The 18,949-nt window shown below is 38.8% G+C and overlaps 1 protein-coding gene across 1 annotated transcript in view; it reads right to left on the reverse strand.

The window, feature by feature from the left end:
* Window positions 1–11,750: 11,750 nt before the first annotated feature.
* LOC140242874 (heparin sulfate O-sulfotransferase-like) overlaps window positions 11,751–18,949 on the reverse strand; it is a 38,663-nt gene continuing 31,464 nt past the window's right edge. The window contains exons 6-8 of the mRNA XM_072322620.1: window positions 15,430–15,530; window positions 14,411–14,577; window positions 11,751–11,989 (exon numbers count right to left, since the gene is read on the reverse strand). Of these exons, the coding sequence (XP_072178721.1) occupies window positions 11,751–11,989; window positions 14,411–14,577; window positions 15,430–15,530 (507 nt within the window). The remainder of the gene's footprint in view (window positions 11,990–14,410; window positions 14,578–15,429; window positions 15,531–18,949) is intronic.

The raw sequence follows: 18,949 nt of genomic DNA on the forward strand, positions 1-18,949 counted from the left end.
CATGAAAGTGAAATAATGGATAGTCGAGACCAAAGAACAGTTGTGTGTGTGTGTGTGTGCCTCTGAAGAAGGCCACCGAAGGTGCCATATTTTCTGGTTCTTGTGTCCACCAACCCCACCCCCATGTCAAATTGGGAGTTTGCTCAATGTTGTACAGAATGTGTGAATGAGTGATTTTTATAGTTGCAAAGTAACGGAATAGGACTCATGAATAATAGCCATGGGTTATGAGGATAAAATTAAAGACAAGCATGTTTTAGTTGTTATAATGAAGTGATAAAATTGGGCAGAGTTGTGTCTGTAGGAAATGTGATAGAAAGTCCGGCACATGGTGTTAATTGTTAGTGTTCATGTACATTGTAGAGAGTCATAGAATATGAGGGGATTTTTCATGAGAGAGCTGTACAGAACTGTGAAATTCAGAAGAGAATTTGAGATATATGACAATATTTTTCTCACACCGCTTTTGTCTTCTCTTTTTCTCTCCATCTCTCTCTTCTTAGTCACTCTCTCTTCTTCCTCTTTCCCCAAGTCCTGTCTCTTTCTCTTTCTCTTTCTATATACAAATGTATGTTTAAAACTGGGAATGTGCAAGATAATGGGAACCATGTGGGTGTTTTGGATTAGATCTTTGTATCTATTTCTTGCAATGTTGTACAGAAATATCTATGTTTGATATAGGAAGTATGAAGTAGTATGTAATATCTCGTAGTGATGTGAGTTGAGCTGTTCATGGAACAGACCAACCTTATGAGAAATCTTGATGCTGTAGCAAGTGCCTGTGGCAGGGACCCTCGCATATGCTGGAAAGGGAATCCTTTGTTTGAGTGACTGACTTCATTCAAACCTTGTTTAGTTTTCCTAGGACAACCAAGCTCTGAAGTGACAGTAAGCCAGTGTAAGAATACATTTGACCTACTGTATACTGCACTTTGCTGCCAATCTTTGCATTTGAAGACTATGTCCTTTGACAGTTCATGTGTTGTCCTACTGAAAAAAGGATTATACAATCTTCTTGCTCCCTTCTGTATAAATCACAATGACCTTTTTGTGAGCTCTGGTATTGCTTAACCCATTCCCTACATGGTCTGTGTGTTAAATCTATGGGGGATTTCAGAATTTGGCTTGGAACGAGTTAGCTGTAGCAGGTTAGTCATGAGTACATCACTGTGAAGTTTGAAGGGGAATGTGATAATACCAATATTTCTGGCCAAGGTACATGTACCTTCTAGATGAGTCCTCACAAGGAGGGATTGAACAAGAAATCCAAGCTCTTTCCTATGCATTGACTTGTTTCAAGCTGTATGGTATGATGCAGATATTTGTGGGAACTTGTGAGGTCAACGACTTCAGCACGCCCACAAACACAAATTTCCTTGAATTCCTGAATAATGGCATTGATGCAAGGTGTGTGCATTCTGAAGGGGATTATCATTGAGGTCAATATCTGCTATTTCTGTCTAGCTGGATAATGAATAATGTTTCAGGATTTGCATTGATGTATTACCATAAACACATTGAGACTGATGTACATAAAGAAGAAGTAACTGTACTAGTCTAGTTGCATTATGTAAGCATTCCTGGAATTCAGAGTGAATTTTTCATAGGAATGATTATTTCAAAGCATAATCTCTTGTATGATTATCAAGCTTTTCGAATCATACAACGTGTATTTCATATACAGTCAAATATAGGTATGACTGATACCTATGATATGTGCCAGCCTTAAATCTTGTTGTATCATTTTTGCTCCCTAGATTTCATTTTGTTTTGATTGCCTACCAGGGTATACTTCCCCCCCTTTTATCACTCTGCATGCCTCTGTTATTTCTTTGCATATACAATCAAACCTGCCTTAGCGGCCACCTGTCTATAGCGGCCACTGAAAAATCCCCCCGAGAGAAAAGCCATGTTAAAGACCCTGTGTATAGCGGCCACCTGTCCAACGCGGCCAGCGGCCACAAATTTTGTTTCCCGCGGTAGATTTTAACCTGTCTATAGCGGCCAAAAACCCGATGGAGCCGTAGCCGAGCTGATAATTCAGGGTGTTTTTCTGCTTTTTAGCCGTGCCAGTCATTTCTGGGCAACATTCAGTGATCGCCACCGTTGCATTCATCACTTATTCAGTCACAATAATGCACTAATTCATGACTGGCACATGCTACATCTAGTGTACTGTGCAACAATTTCATAAACACCGGCATTGTTCTATGCATGATACACACGTGTGCATACGTACACACGTAAATGTACATGTATATACAACGATGATACATGTACATGTAGGCAATGCACACAAAGTTGGATTACCTGTCTATAGCGGCCACCTGTCTATAACGGCCACTTTTTCCGTATCCCTTGGGTGGCCGCTATAGACAGGTTTGACTGTACACATATTTTATATCAATATATTTTGAAGAAACTGTCTGTAGATATGCACTCGTTTTGCCAGTAGCAAATGAGGTTATTGGTTTAATTTTCTGTTAACACCTAATTCTCACTATTTGTAAAGAAATACTTATCGAGCTTATCATTTTCAAAGATTTTCACAATGAGAATAATTGTGACAGATCGAAAGACATACTTTGATCAGAAATAGCCAATCTTAGCTGCCTTGTGTCCAATTTGTGATTGAATTTTGCTAAGTATATTTCTGACTAGTATGAGAAATACACCTTTCATGATCAAATGAGCTTCCAGAAAATAAAAAAGAAATATTGCAGTCAAACCTTGAAATTTGTTAGAACAAAAAGTACTGTGTGAATAATGTTGTACAGAACAGACTTGTTGCCTGTCAGTTGTTGGATTTTTTTTCTTCTACCAATTTGGTCAGCACTTTACCTTGCACAAGAATATTAATTTGATAAGCAGTGTACATGTTTCTCACTGGCCTTAGGAGTCCTGCTTTTGTCAAGAAAAGCTATCTTGAATTTAATTTATATGGACATGGTTGTTGTGATAAGAAATGTTCTTTTTGTTCTTTTTGTGTTCTTTTTGATTGTATTGTTTTAAAATCTGAATAATCATAACCAGGCATACAAAGAGAATATTCATGAAGGAGAGATGTCAACAGAATACACTGAACTCATATTAGTAATACATGGGCGTTTTGTTATATTTACTGAGACAAAGGGATTTCTTTGTTATAATCAGATTTTGATTCATGTATATTATTATGAAAATGGCAAAAACAATGACATGCAAGAAAGTTTTGAACTTTAAAGACCACAGAAACTACAAGTGTGCATTGTTTCAACACAAATTTAATTGTTTCAACACAATGCTGGTAAAAAAAAATGAAGAAAATATTATTTCAGTGTTAATGGAAATGTTGAAGATACATATTCATAAAAAGTAACACGGTAGAACAAAGTATGCACGTTAATAAAGTTAGTATGATGTGAAGTGATGTACTGTAGTAACACCATAGCACAGTAATTCCTATAAAAAGACATTGGTCTTGCAAAGTGACTTTTTAATGTGTGTGGTTGCATACCATTACACATATTTTCATGAACTTGTGATGGGTTGTTCTCATTTCAAGCAGATCAGTTAGAGGAGCTGTGCCTTTGTTATGCAGAACTTTTTAGCTCACCTGAGCCAAAGGCTCAAGTGAGCTATTGCGATCGCCCTTCGTCCGTCGTCCAGCGTGCGTCGTCCGTCGTCCGTCGTCCGTCGTGCCTAAACTTTTTACATTTTCATCTTCTTCTTGAAAACCCCAGGACCGATTTTCATCAAACTTGACAGGTAGCATCCCTAGGGGGTTAGGAACTCAATTTGTTAAAATGGGCACCATGCCCCACCCAGGGGGCCCCAGGGGGGCCCAAACCCCCCAAACTTAAGGAATCTGTAAAAATCTTCTTCTCTAGAACCAGAAGTGATAAAGCTAAGTTAATACTATGAGTTAGTACATTGATGACTGTAGTTTCAAGTTTGTTCATGGCAGGATCAGGGGTGCCCCCCTTGGGACCCAGGGGAGGGGTTGGGGAGGGGTTCTAATGAGGCCTAAATTGTACATTTTCATCTTCTTCTTGAGAACCCCCATGACCCATTTTCACCAAACTTGACAGGTAGCATCCCTAGCGGGTTAGGAACTCAATTTGTTAAAATGGGCACCATGCCCCACCCAGGGGGCCCCCAGGGGGGTAAAACCCCCCAAAAGTAAGGAATCTTTAATGTTCTTCTCTAGAACCAGAAGTGATGGAGCTAAGTTAAAGTTAGTACATTGATGACTGTAGTTTCAAGTTTGTTCATGGCAGAATCAGGGGTGCCCCCCTTGGGACCTAGGGGAGGGGGGGGGGGGTGAGGAGGGGTCCTAATGGGGCCTAAATTGTACATTTTTATCTTCTTCTTGAGAACCCCATGACCCATTTTCACCAAACTTGGCAGGTAGCATCCCTAAGGGGTTAGGATCTCAATTTGTTAAAATGGGCACCATGCCCCACCCAGGGGGCCCCCAGGGGGGCCCAAACCCCCAAAATGAAGGAATCTTTAAAAATCTTCTCTAGAATCAGAAGTTATAGAGCTAAGATAATACTATGAGTGAGTACATGAATGACTGTAGTTTTGAGTTTGTTCATAGGAGATCCAGGGATGCCCCTCTTGGGGGCATGGGTGGGGGTGGGGGGGGGGGGGGTGGTTGGGAAGGTCCAAATGGGGGCCTGAATTGTACATTTTCATCTTCTTCCTGAAAACCTCATGATGGATTTTCGTCAAACTTGGCAGGTAGCATCCCTAGGGGGTCAGGATCTAAATTTATCAAAATGGGCACCATGCCCCACCCAGAGGGCCCCAGGGGGCCCTAATCCCCAATAATTAAGGAATCTTAAAAAATTTGGGCCCTTATTGTACATTTTCATCTTCTACTTGAGAATGCCTGGTGAAATTTTGGTAGAGCTGTGAATAATTTAGATTAGTGATTGCGCGAAAGGTGAACTTGCGATACTCGGGTGAGCGCTAGACCCGCGGGTCTCTTGTTTGTTGTTGTTATGGTTACCATCTATCTGTATCTGTTTTGTATCACATGCATAACAATTATATTTTTGAATGTTTATTTTTGGATGTGAATATCTTGGAGATAAAACAATTTCTCTAGCAAGAAATGCCTGCTAGAAAACAATGTTTTGTTCTGCCTTGACTGTAAGGAGCAAAAGTGCCCTTCGACAAATATTTTGCCTTCATTGAGAAATCACATATCTATATTTAATTTTCTTGGAAAAATTATATTCAGAAAGAATGCATTATATCATTTCATTTCTATGAAATGTATGATTATAAAGAAAACTTTATCAGATTGCATGTTTTTTAATACTGGATATTGTCAGAGCTATATATCATTACAACCTACCACTATCTAACTCTTCACCATGTCTTATTATTAATTAGTATGGGTATGCCATTTACAGATATGTTTGATTACAGATGCATCCTCCTTTATTTCTTGTTTTTTTTTTTACAAAACTTCAATCAAACTTTCATTTCTTTTAGCTTAATGTTGTGACAATCCATTAGTGAAAAGGGCAGGACAATGGCATGTTGATCCCAAAAGTAGTTTCTCACCAATGGTATCGTGTGGAATACCTTTTCACTGGAACTCTATTTTCAGTGTATTTTGCACTGGGCCTACTCAAAATTGCCGGCTGAGGAAAAAGCAACAAACTTATTTAGCTGCCTTGCATACACTTGGATCATCAAAACAAGTTTTCATGTAATATGGGAAATCATTTGTAATGTGACATTTTTTCATGACACTAAGGATGCCATCCCAATGTTAACATGCTAAATAAAGAAATTACAGAAAACTGTCACATTCAATAATGATATGTGATAATATTGAATTCATATTTCATATTTTACATTATGACATGAAAAAAAAAATCACGCAACTATACTTGGTGTAGCTTTATGTGTAGGAGCTACAGCTATTTGGCAAACTTACTACGTGAGATGTAGTTTCCACAATGAAGAATGTGTGTAGAATCTTTACACATTCTGTAGATAGATACAATGTATTGAGATATAGGGACTACGTGTGTTACGCTCCGTTGCACCTAATTCTTTCACGAATTCTTCACACGATGCACTACTTGTATGTCAAACGTACCATCCCAAGCCTCGTCAAAGTCTCGTTCATTATATAATTACGAGATTTCGCAGACACCAGGATACTGTACGTAACCTGCGGGATTGACGGAAGGGCATGAGAGCCTTCTCTGTACTGACAAGTTGTGAATATCTTCAGAATTAGAATTGTTTGATTTGTTGAATGGTACGGTGATATTCTCATCAGTTGTAAATAAATCTACATGATTGCAAGAATGGCAAACCAAGCTTACAGTGTAAGCGTCTAGTGTCGTGTGTCTGCATCTCAGTTCTTGTTTCGTTTACGCTTGTTTGTGTCAAAAGTTTGGTTTGAATTAGAGGGAAAGGGAGAGTGATAGGTTTATTGCTAGATAATTAGATAGATCAAGTAGGTAGAGATATATAAGCAAAGTTGCTGGTACGGAGATAATATCATGATACATTTGTATGGATATTAATAAGTTAATTGCTACATGAGTAGAAAGATCAAGCATGGGACTCGAGGTGGGAATCCTCTGCCAACCTCCCTGGATCAAGTAGATAGAGAGAAGACCATGTAAAGCAAAGTCGCCGATATGGCGATAATACAACCTTGTATACATGTATCATGATGCATGATTATAGCATGGACCCTACGGTATAGGGTCCATGGTTGTACAGATAGAGAGATAGATATAGGTAGTTGATGTGATCGATATAAGATCGGTATAAGAGAAAGAACATGTAGGTACTTGTACAATGTCTGGGTCAATGGGGCAGAAGGGGGCGCTATGGCATTACTGTGGATAAGACTCGCGATCGGAGGACCGAGTTCGAATCCCGCCCAGTGCTAGCGTCCTTGGACAAGATGTTTTTAATCACCATGTCCATCTCGACCTGGTGTATAAATGAGTTTCCTCTACATCTACTTTACTTCCACAATGTAGCATCAGTCCTTTACAAGTTATAGAAATTATCATTGCTTATAAATAGCTCCCCATGCCCCGTGTCCGTGCGGGAAGAGGTGTTGAATGTGTTTTTTGTTTCATGGCAAAACTGTACGATATTAAGTTATCTGAAACATGCAAAGACATGCAGCCATTTTACCATGCAGCCTCTTAAAAATGAATAAACGGCAAAGACTGATGCAGCGGTTACGAGCACGTAGCAGACTGGGAGATGATAAAAACCGCACTTTCACTCATGCATCGACATTACAGAACACCTTTCAGCATTTTTGTTTTGTTTAGTTTTTGCTTGTGAGCTGATGAAACTCGGAAGTGGCACGAGAGACGAAAAAAATTGCACTCAATATTGCAGTTTTTTTTTAAAAGCCGATTAAACCCAATAGAGGCATCGATTATATATATATATATATATATATATATATATATATATATATATATATATATGAAGAGTTTGTTTGCAAAAACCGATAAGTCCATTTTTGAAGATTTTGAAGTACGGTCTCTGTCATAGAGTACGAAATAATACCTTTTAAATTATATATTGGTCACTACATCTTTGGTAAATTTTTGAAGTTATGGTAAATAAGAAGCAAACATTTTCTTATTATTCTCTTTGTTTTTGACTTTTAATCGCAAATATATCCATTTGGCAAATATGGACATCGGTTTTTGCAAACAAACTCTTCATATATATATATATATATATATATATATATATACACTCACACACATAATATACACACACATATATGAACATGTGGATAATTTACGTATTGTCTCCACAAAGAAATGAAGAAATAAACTGGTAATGCATTTTTGGCCAATAAAGAATGAGTTTATTCGAGTCGAATAAACTCATTCTTTATTAGCCAAAAATGCATCATCGGTTTATTTCTTCATTATTTCTTCATTTCTTCATTTATATATATATATATATATATATATATATATATATATATATATATATACCACACACAGCAAGCAAATCCCTACGCCTTAAAAGCCCTTGAAAAAGGCTGGTTACACAGTTACACAAAGCTTGGGAAATAAAGGCCATAATGAACATCACTGCAACGTCTGCGAGTCATTCTGCCGTCACACACACACACATACTGTATATACTGTATATATATATATATATATATATATATCGTCGTTTGCCTGGCAGAAGGGATCAGGAATTTTTAGAGCATGTATAGCCTTACGGCCCTTCTGGCAACGATATAATATATATATATATATATATATATATATATATATATATATATATATATATATATATATTATATATTTATACACTCAGCAAAAAAAAAGTAAGTTCCCCCTAGCATTTTTGGATATGTTTTACCGATTTTCATAATTCAAACGGAAATGGATAAGGAATTTTATTGCTCATAACATCAGTGGCAAATCATTGCCACCAGATATCATTATTGGTGTGAAAAAATGCATTTTATGTCAAAATGCATGGAAAAAAAGTTGCACTTCTGTTCGTTATTGATCAGTGACTACCAGGAAAGGCTGGTTGACTATCAGGTAAAGTCTGATTGACTATCAGGAAAAGTCTGATTGACTACGGGAAAGACCGTTGACTATCAGGAAAGTCTGATACAGTATTCCATCACGGACAAGGCACAACTACAGGCTGGGATGTCTCTATGGGGGCCGGAGGTGTGAGTTTGCGTCAGTGAAAGACAAGATGAGGTGGGTCTCTGAACCGTTTATCTTCGTGATAGTAAATCGGAGCATGACGTTGGCAATGTAAGTCCATTGAAAAGCTATCAGGGATTCATGTTTGTCATGTTTTTAAACTGATTTCATCCTTTCATCTTTGGCTCTTCGTGGAGGGAACCAGTCCATGGATGCGTCGTTGCTGCGCCAAACGCGCACATACAAACTGCGCGGTTACCATCACTGTGGCAACAACTACCACCAGTTTAGACGCATTCCATCACAAGCAGGTTAGTTTTGAAATCCGTCCGACCAGGAGCAGACGTATACCCTTGTGTGTATGTTCTGCTTCAGAAACGGATTTTTAATCTAACATCACATCGCATCCTGGTCGCTGATGAAGAATGCGATGACTAACCTGTTTGGTGTCTTGTTTCAAAAACATGCGCTTTCCTCGCCAGGATAAAGCGTTTTAATGCCATTCAATTTAGGTTTTAATCTCATATATTATATATTTATACACTCAGCAAAAAAAAAGTAAGTTCCCCCTAGCATTTTTGGATATGTTTTACCGATTTTCATAATTCAAACGGAAATGGATAAGGAATTTTATTGCTCATAACATCAGTGGCAAATCATTGCCACCAGATATCATTATTGGTGTGAAAAAATGCATTTTATGTCAAAATGCATGGAAAAAAAGTTGCACTTAAGTGATTTGCAATGACTTTTACTCAAATAATCAAACAATCACTCATGATTCTGAACATTTAAGCATGGTTGATTGCATATTTCTCTATCTCTTTCTTTTCATGAGCATACAGTGAAGTATTTGATAGTTGATATGTCCACCATCCGCTTCAATGACCAGCCGGCATCTCTTCCTCGTACTGTTAACTAAAGTTTACTTGGCACTGCTCAATGTTGGCCCATGCTCTCTGCAAGATGCGCTTAAATTCTTGCAGTAAAGTGTTATCTTTCACCTTCTTGCTCGCTTGCCGCTTAATGACATCCCAAAGATTCTCTTCTGGATTACAGTCAGGCTATCTTGCAGGCCACTCCATACGTTCGATGCCATTTCCCTCAACAAACTGATCTACAACTTGAGCGCATGATGCAAAATGGCCATAGGCACATTAATGTGATCAACCCAAATTGAAATTACAAATCACATGGCTTCTACCAACATTTTCATATTGAAAAGGCTATTGTTTAAAAAGTATGCATAACATTTGTTTAATAGGGAAGCACATTGTACGTGAAGAAATTCCAGAGAATTGCACAATTTAAAAAGGTCATTTGCTAACTTACATAGGAAATGTATACAATATGCTTCATATAGCCTGAAGTGCAACTTTTTTCTCCATGCTTTTTGACATAAAATGCGTTTTTTTACACCAATAATAATATTTGGTGGCAATGATATGCCATTCATGTTATGAGTAATGAAATTCCCTATCCATTCCCGTTTGAATTATGAAAATCCGTAAAATACTTTTTGCGATACATCCAAATATGTTAGGGAGGAACTTACTTTTTTGCTGAGTGTATATATATATATATATATATATATATATATATATATATATATATATATATTTATATTTATATTAATTATATCGTTGCCAGCCCGGCAGAAGGGCCGTAAGGCTATACATGCTCTAAAAATTTCTGATCCCGCTGGATGAGAAGACTACTGCAGTGTATGATGTCACATCTGCCAGGCAGACGACGATATATATTATATATACGTATATATATTTCCTTCTTATTTTGCCTTCCTTTTACGGAATTCCTGGACCCGCCCCTGAACACACAGACACGCACACACACAGACATACATCAAAACGAAGCTACAGACGTCTTGTACGAAACAGGATCATGATTACATGGTTTTAATTTAAAGGACAAGTTCACCTTCATAAACATAAGGATTGAGAGAATGCAGCAATATTAATAGAACACATCAGTGAAAGTTTGAGGAAAATTGGACAATCGATGCAAAAGTTATGAATTTTTAAAATTTTTGTGTTGGAACCGCTGGATATAATGATTATATAATTATCGCCAAAATGTAGAGTATCAGGAAAAATGGTAACAAAAAGCAAACTATATTATCATAATTATACAAGCATACTCACGTAACAACAACAACAAAAGAATACACACATGACCAATATTGGAAGAAAGAAGAAAGAAGAAAACCACAATGATATTACAACACAGGGATTGTATAAGATCAAAGAGAAAAAGGAAATAAGTAACTCGTGAACCACTGACAGACTTTTCTCAATGTACAAATATGTATGCCCTAAGGGCATACTTTAGAGAGAAGTTTATCGTGGTTACTCGAGTCGGAAGCCTTCTAGGAAGATGCCTATTGTATAATGTGAACGGTGTCATCCCACTACATCGACACCCACGAGTCATACAGCCCACGAGTTCAACATTGAAAACAGGTCCATGAGTCATACAGCTCACGTCGAATCATACAGCCCATTACGAGTTCGACACTATAATAGGTAAAACAGCCCACGAGTTCGACAGATACAACACGGGGCTTAATGTGTCGGTCTCGTGGGCCTGGTTAGCTTAGTGTCGAACTAATGAGCTGTATGACTCGTAAGCTGTATAACTCATAGGCTGTATGACTCGTGCATGTCGGTCTCGTGACATACACCGATGTGAACTTTCATATCGAGTGCAAGTTTAACTTTCTCAGCTCAACTTTCTCATTGTATACATTTTGTAAGTTTACTTGGAACATCAAGGTCATGTAGCTAACTTTACATCCACAGTCCGACACCATCAAAATGACCATTTTCTTTTCATTGCGAAAAATAGTCGAACTTCGAATCCTTAGCATAACTTTTTTTTTTCTCAACCTGCTAGTCATCTACCTTTGCTCTGTCATAGTTTTACGACACAAAAGTTTTAATGGGAGAGGATCTCCTTCATCAAAGACAGCTGACACCCGTTTGGTCATATAGGAAATCATCTAGGCAGTTATAGACACAACTCTTTTCGTTCCTTCTTTTTTAAGTCCACATGTCACCGACATGTTTTATTGCAATATTCCGAATCTGCTTGTTTCAGTAGACTAGCCTCCTCTTCAGCCGGTGTCACGGATATATTATGTTCGACAAAATGAAGCTCTTTGAGGAGCGCGTAGAACCTTGCTCGGGCGTAGTGGTAGAATTCGTACTCGAGCTGCAGGCGTTTCCGCATGGTGGTGACCGTCCAGGGTGACGGGGGAACATGATGGCTGGTTTGCACCTTAGAGCGGAAATCTGGATGTTTAGAGTGTTAAATGAATGAAATATGACTCATCGACCTACCCAGCACAAGGATGGAAGCTCAACATGTAAATAAAACTCAACCGTAAGCGAATGTTGAGTAATAACACTCTTTGTCATCAAACTACAACCTGTGTCACTATCAATCTTGAAGATACCACTTGATTTTATATTGTATTAAACTATTGCTTACTTCGCATAACAGAGGAATACATCAAAGAGAGTGGGTGTGTGTGCTTGCAACGAAATTTGCCAATTAAATCTCTCATTCCTGAAAGGATTTGACAAAGGTTTTTTTTTTTTGGTTTTTTTTAAAGGTTTATCTTCATTGCTGATGTAACAATGAACACCGAACAATTACATTTCCTCAGTCATCCATTTTTCCTTGATGATTCATGTGAGATCGTTATTCCTCATGCTCTCTAAACTGCAGTCTCAAAAGGCCATAAGGACTTTATGCAATCATTTTATATACAGAAAAGGCAAAATCTCATGTTTCAGTTGAATAAATATAAAACTGGTCTTAAAACCACCCAAAATAAAAGAGAAGAAATATCACATCAGATATATTTTGTTATGGGCATAATTTACGCTTTTACCTGTATTAGCTGAAAATATCATTTTCCCACGAATTTCACAACAAGGTAAGTGCCATAATGTATCTCGCCCATTCGCGTACAAGAAATTGCACGCGAATGAGATATAACAGATAAAAAAAAAAGAAATATACCAGATTAAAAGAGATATAAAAGGATAAAAATTTATGCCAAAAAGAGAAACGTGCCATAAAAACTTAACATTGGGCCCTTAAAGTTCGTTGACCCCTGCCTGTGACCTTTGACCTTGTGGTGACCATCCACTCCCCAATGGACATCTACCATCCAAGTTTGGTCACAAACAGACCTATGGATCAAAGGTTATGACCCATAATAGAAACGCGCCATAAAAATTTAACATTGGGCTCTAAAAGTTCATTGACCCCTGCCTGTGAGCTTTGACCTTGAGGTGATCATCCACTCCCCAAGGGACATCTACCATCCAAGTTTAGTCACAAATGGAGTTATGGATCAAAAGTTATGACCCATAATAGAAACGCGACATAAAAACTTAACATTGGGCTCTAAAAGTTCATTGACCCCTGCCTGTGAGCTTTGACCTTGAGGTGACCTTCGTATATGGTAAAATGTGAAACTTTGTATGACCCCTCTTCCCTCCAAGTTTGATTGCAATTGGAGCCCAGAGTAAAGAGTTATTGAAGTTTTTGTAGCGTTACGGACAGACGACGGACGACGGACGGACAGACGCTGCAAGGCGATCCTTTAGTCTCCCCTCACCTCCGGTGGGCTCGACAATAAAATGATAAATAGTTTATTGTAAGGGCATACAATCAATTCGTTCATTTTGAATATTCGCAAGGACTGCATGGCCACGAAATGCTTTTAAAAAAAGTAAAACTTCAAAATGTCGTGTTTTTCTTATTTCTTATCAGATTTTTGTTATTTCTGTTACGTTTTGGAAAGTTCTGTAGACTTTTTTCTCTTTCTTTTGGGAGCTCATTTCATTTTCGGATGAATTTCGTCTTTAAGCATAATAATTATGTTGTGCGGCAGACACTCAGGTCGGAGGGGGTAAATTCAAAGGGTGTCGCAAGTAAGTTGGAAATTGCCATTTATTTTACCTCCTCAGCTTTGTTTGATTTTTCCTCAGCAAAAGATGCTTAAATCGGTTCTATTTTCTTTTCGCGGGTGACAACCAGCACAGGTGCACCGCATGTTTAAGCGGCGACCACCTGGAACCTACCCCCTTCTAATCTATCCTTTCATGGTGCGTGTTACCATGGCGATATTATGTAAATTAGATGCCGGTATAGGTGTATCGCTGATACCAAGGAGGTTTTATACAGGGAGTTCCAACTGGCTGTAATTATTCACACCGTTGTCAGAATTCTATTGATGTACAAAAGAATTCCACAGGTGCACTTGTGCCTTTGATAGTCGATGTTCGACGCCGCCGTCTTGCTGAGCAATCTGAAGATTTATTTTGAACGTTATCATAATGTTGGCCATATTTTGCCTATTTATTCATTAAATGAAATGAAATTTCACTTAATGATAAAGCATGTAAAACAAAAGTCAATTCCGTCAAGCTTTATAAACCATTTACCCTGTAACTCAGAATTCATTAAGCTTTGATTAACGTGCTTTAATTTGAAGTTACAAGTGTGTATTTGTCTTAGTCCGTTTGTTGTGTTGATCGTCCACAAATAAGTTCTAACCCCTTTTGATTTACTGTCGGCCCGCAACCGGACCGTGACAAAGGGGATAAGTTTACGTCAAATGGTCTCGAAGCAGGAGAGTTTGAGTCTCTTCAAATTTATGACCCACTATATCCCCGGTGATCATCTGTTTGGCCTACCAGTCTGGTTGTTCAGCTTCGTGTACGTCTTCACCATGCCAGAGAACATGAACGGAAAGAGAAACTCTAGCGCCCTCATCGTCAGATTATACTCCTCCACCAGACCGACGAGAGTGTATTGGTCGAGATTTCTTTTAGCTTCGTCTAACGTCCACTTCGTTGGTTTCCTACGATATAAAGTATAATCATGTAGTCATTAAGCACAAAAGACACTCATGTTAAATTGCTTTACATGACAAAAACAATATTCTTCACACAGAATATTACAAACTAATCTTGATAATTTTTTTAGCTACTACTGTGGTAACAAAAGAATAATAGTATTACCTTTATTAGCTGATGGAAAGTGTGAATGTTAAAATATCCTTTCACTGATCTTTCGGCACAACAAGGCATCATATCTGTTATAATCCTTTTCTGTCATCTTTTGTCATCCATAATATATAATCGAGATAACTGACCAAAGAAATTTCTTAAAGGGATGGTATAGTTTTGGTTAAGACCTAATTTCAGGTTTCTAACATTTTTTGGTGAGATAATGAGAAACCTCTTATGAAATATGAAAGAGCATGACGTATTGTAATTCTTCGAGGAATTCAACGTTTATTTGATGAAAATTGGTTTTGAAATGGCTGAGATATCCAAAAAAGAGCGATTCTAATAAAGTGTGGGACTCACACTTTATTACGACAGCTTTGTTTTACTTTGTTTTTGGATGCTTCAGTCATTCCAAACGCGATTTTCATCAAATAAACTTTGAATTCCTCTTAAAATGGTATTCTCTGTACTATAACATAAGTTTTTTTCTTGGTACAATGTATCTCGCAATAAGTTAAAAGCCTAATTTTCCTCACCACCAATACTGTACCATCCCTTTAAAGGGTTAATTCAACGTCCTTATAAACGTGTTATAGGTCGAACTAGTTCACTGTGTGTACACGCGGTAGGGACAATAATATTGACCTTTTATGGCTCAGTTGGAAAAGGAATGGTGGGGTAAGTATGTCTTTGATTCTCACCAACAGTCTGGATGATGGCCGCAAAAGAACCCCATGATGCGACTCAATGCCCTGGGTCCTGTGCACGAGAGGCGATTCTGGCGGACACACTCATCAAATGTCTTCGAATAGATAAAAAAAAAACAAGAAAGACGAAATTAAAAAAATAACAAAAGAAGAATATGTAGAAGAGAGAGAGAATGTGCGAGTGTATGTGTATGCGTGTTTGTGTGAGAGAAAGGGAGACAGAAAAAGGAAGAGAGAGAGAGAGGGAGAGAGAGAGAGTGTCGTCGTCACCATAGCCTTTTGTCAAGGCCCTCTCGTTGTATGGTGAAGAGAGCCCAGCTGAGTGGGGTTGCGCGAGGTGTCGCGCTCGGCTGGGCTCGCTTCGCTCGCCCATTACAGCAAAAAAAAAAAAAAAAAAAAAAAAAAAAAAAAAACAACAACAAAAAAAACATAACAGGGTTGGCCAAACTCTGTAATAGAAGGCTCTGGTCGTCACAAATTCATCACGAATTCTAATATGTTGATTTATATTGATGTACTGGTATCTAATTGAGTATATGAATATAAGAACGACCCAAGTCCAATTTTTGGCCAAATTCAGTTTTTCATGGGAAATTGTAGCTTATGCATGGACTCATCTTGTGTGTAAATGATAAATCCTAATTACCCCCGGAAGTGCCTGAAATTAATGAGTCTTGTTCAGCTCTACGTGCCAAACTTTGTATTAAAATTAAATTTTGATAGATTAATCATGAAGACTGACGGAATGAATCAGGCATGAGGAAAACAAAAATCTTGGGCAACCTATCACGTGCCAGAAAACTGATGAAAATAACTAAAAGAATGTCTTTATCTGCATTCACCCTTCCTGTCCATGTTATTAATATTACTGAATCTCCTTTCAAGTGCAATGAGCTTGTGAGTTTCTTCTTTCGAGTCTACTCCTTTTCTTTTTTAACACACGAAGGCACCTACAATTGAAAACAGAAGAAACAATTACGTGAGCACTGTATTTCGTCTCAACTCTCGATCTGGGATTCTCAGAGAATGTAGGTCACGAGACTGTCAACAGCCTAACCTTTACCTACCTCTTTACCCGTAGCCTTTCGCCAAAGCCCTTTCGCTGAACGGTGGTGAGCGAATGGGACGAACGATGTGAGCTCAGGTATTCTCAAGTCGGACTGCATAGAGCGAGAAGGCCTTGACAAAAGGCTATACTATACCCGCTGAGCGCAAAATCACACTCGACAGGCCTGGATGACTCTCACCCTAGTACTATTTGCAAAGTCATGGAAAAGATCGTCCAAGACGAGGTAAACAGACACATGATATCCATCAGCTACCATCAACATGAATTTCGTAAAGGAAGATCGTGTCCTACTCAATTACTGGATGTATCAGAAGAATTGACGCAAGCGTTAGACAGCAACAACTCCATTGACTGTATATACCTAGACTACAAAAAAGCCTTCGACAGCGTCCCGCACCAAAGGCTTCAATCTAAAATCTATGCCTAAGGTATCAGAGGAAAATTAGGGAATTGGATCAAATCATATGTTGATGAAAGTTATTATTCATCCAGTCGATGTAGATTTGAGACGAATTATGAATCGAAGAACTGGAATTTAACTTACGTTTTTGGCAACGTTTCGCTGATTAATCACAATCAGCTTTATCTGGCATCCTTCCAGAAGAAGGCTGGTCGTTATATACGTGAAGCTGTGTAGGAACGTCACGCAAGGGTGCACTACCTGTGCGTGACAGACGACTTGGAATATCACGGACTGCCCGGTCCCACGTATGTGACAAGTTGAACCGTAAGCCCCCTTCTTGTTCAGTTTAGGTTCCTCCACTCGTTCCCAAATGGCCTCTTTAACACCGCGCTTGAACCAATTGGCTTCCCTGTCTAAAATGACCACGTCTTTTGTGTTAAATGAGTGGCCTTTCTCTTTTAGATGTGTGTATACCGCTGAGTCAGGGTTGAAATCCACACTGCTAGGCCTTCTGTGTTGACTCATACGGGCTTTGAGGGATTGTTGGGTTTCCCCGATGTAAAAGTCCTGACAGTCTTCCTGTTCGCACCTCACCCCGTATACCAGATTCCTCTGTTTTTCTTTTGAAATCTTGTCCTTCACATGTACCAGCTTTTTCCGTAGCGAGTTGTGGGGTTTAAAGGTGGTGGAGATTCCATGCTTTCCAAAGACCCTTTTGATCTTTTCAGAAAGATCATATATGTATGGGATGGTGATGGTGATTTCCCTTGTGTGACTGGAGCTAGTGCCACTTCTTTGGGCGGATTTATTGCCAGTTCGCTTGGGACTCTCGGCTTTGGAGAACGACCAATCCGGATATCCACATCTAGCTAGTGCCTGTTTTGTGTCACCCTTTTCTTTGGCTCTTTCGGTTGGATCTTGTACCACCAAGTCTGCTCTATGGAAGAGTGTTCTGATGACTGACAGTTTATGTACAAGCGGGTGATGGGAGTTGAAATGAAGGTACTGGTTGGTATGGGTGGGCTTGCGGTATACCGTTGTATCCAATGAACCATCCGATGAAATGTGTACTTCAACATCCAGGAAGGCCAGTTTCTGGTCCTTACACTCTTCGGTTGTGAATGAAATGTTCGGATCACAAGTGTTTATGTGTTGAAAGAATTTCTGCGTCTCCTGTTTCTTCACAATGACGAAAGTGTCGTCCACATACCTCAGCCAAACCCGAGGTTTAGATCCTGTGTATGATTTCAAGGCTATTGTTTCAAAGTCCTGCATATACAGATTAGCGACTATAGGTGAGATGGGGGATCCCATAGCACAGCCATGTTTTTGAATGTAGTGCTGGTCTTGGAATGAGAAGTATGTGGTGTTTAAACACACACTCACTGACTCCACTATCTGGTCAACAGATAACTTGGTGCGGTCTTTTAAATGGCTGTCGTTCTCCAAGTTTTTCTTAACAACTTGTATGGCTTCTGCAGGGGGAATAGAGGTAAATAACGCACTCACATCGTAAGAAACTATGGTCTCGTCATCTTCCAATGTGATCTGAGAGATCTTGTCTACAAAATCTTGTGTGTTCTTGACGTGATGGAGTGAAATCCCTACTAAAGGTCCCAAATTCTTAGCCAAGTGTTTGGCCAGACGATAGGTGACCGAGTCAATGCTGCTTACTATCGGTCGCACCGGGATCGGTTCCGGTTTATGCACTTTAGGGAGTCCATAAAACGGTGGTACCGCCGGCTCCGTCGGTGGAGTGAGCAATCTCTTTTGTTCGTCACTTATACCGCCTTCCTTGTGTAACTTATTGACAAGAGCATGAACTGTTTTCCTGTATCCATTGGTGGGATTGTATCAAATTTTCTTGTAGGTCTTATCATCCTCGAGGAGCTTATGGCATTTGTCCACATAATCCTTTTTGTCCAGCACAACCACGCATCTTCCTTTATCTGCAGGAACTATAACAACTTTCTCATCTTTTGCTAAGTCTTCAAGTGCTTTTTGTTCGTGTTTAGTGATGTTTTGTTTGGGTAGCTCGGCGC

This window comes from Diadema setosum, chromosome 19 (genome assembly GCF_964275005.1).
Source record: "Diadema setosum chromosome 19, eeDiaSeto1, whole genome shotgun sequence".
Taxonomy (NCBI): Eukaryota; Metazoa; Echinodermata; class Echinoidea; order Diadematoida; family Diadematidae; genus Diadema; species Diadema setosum.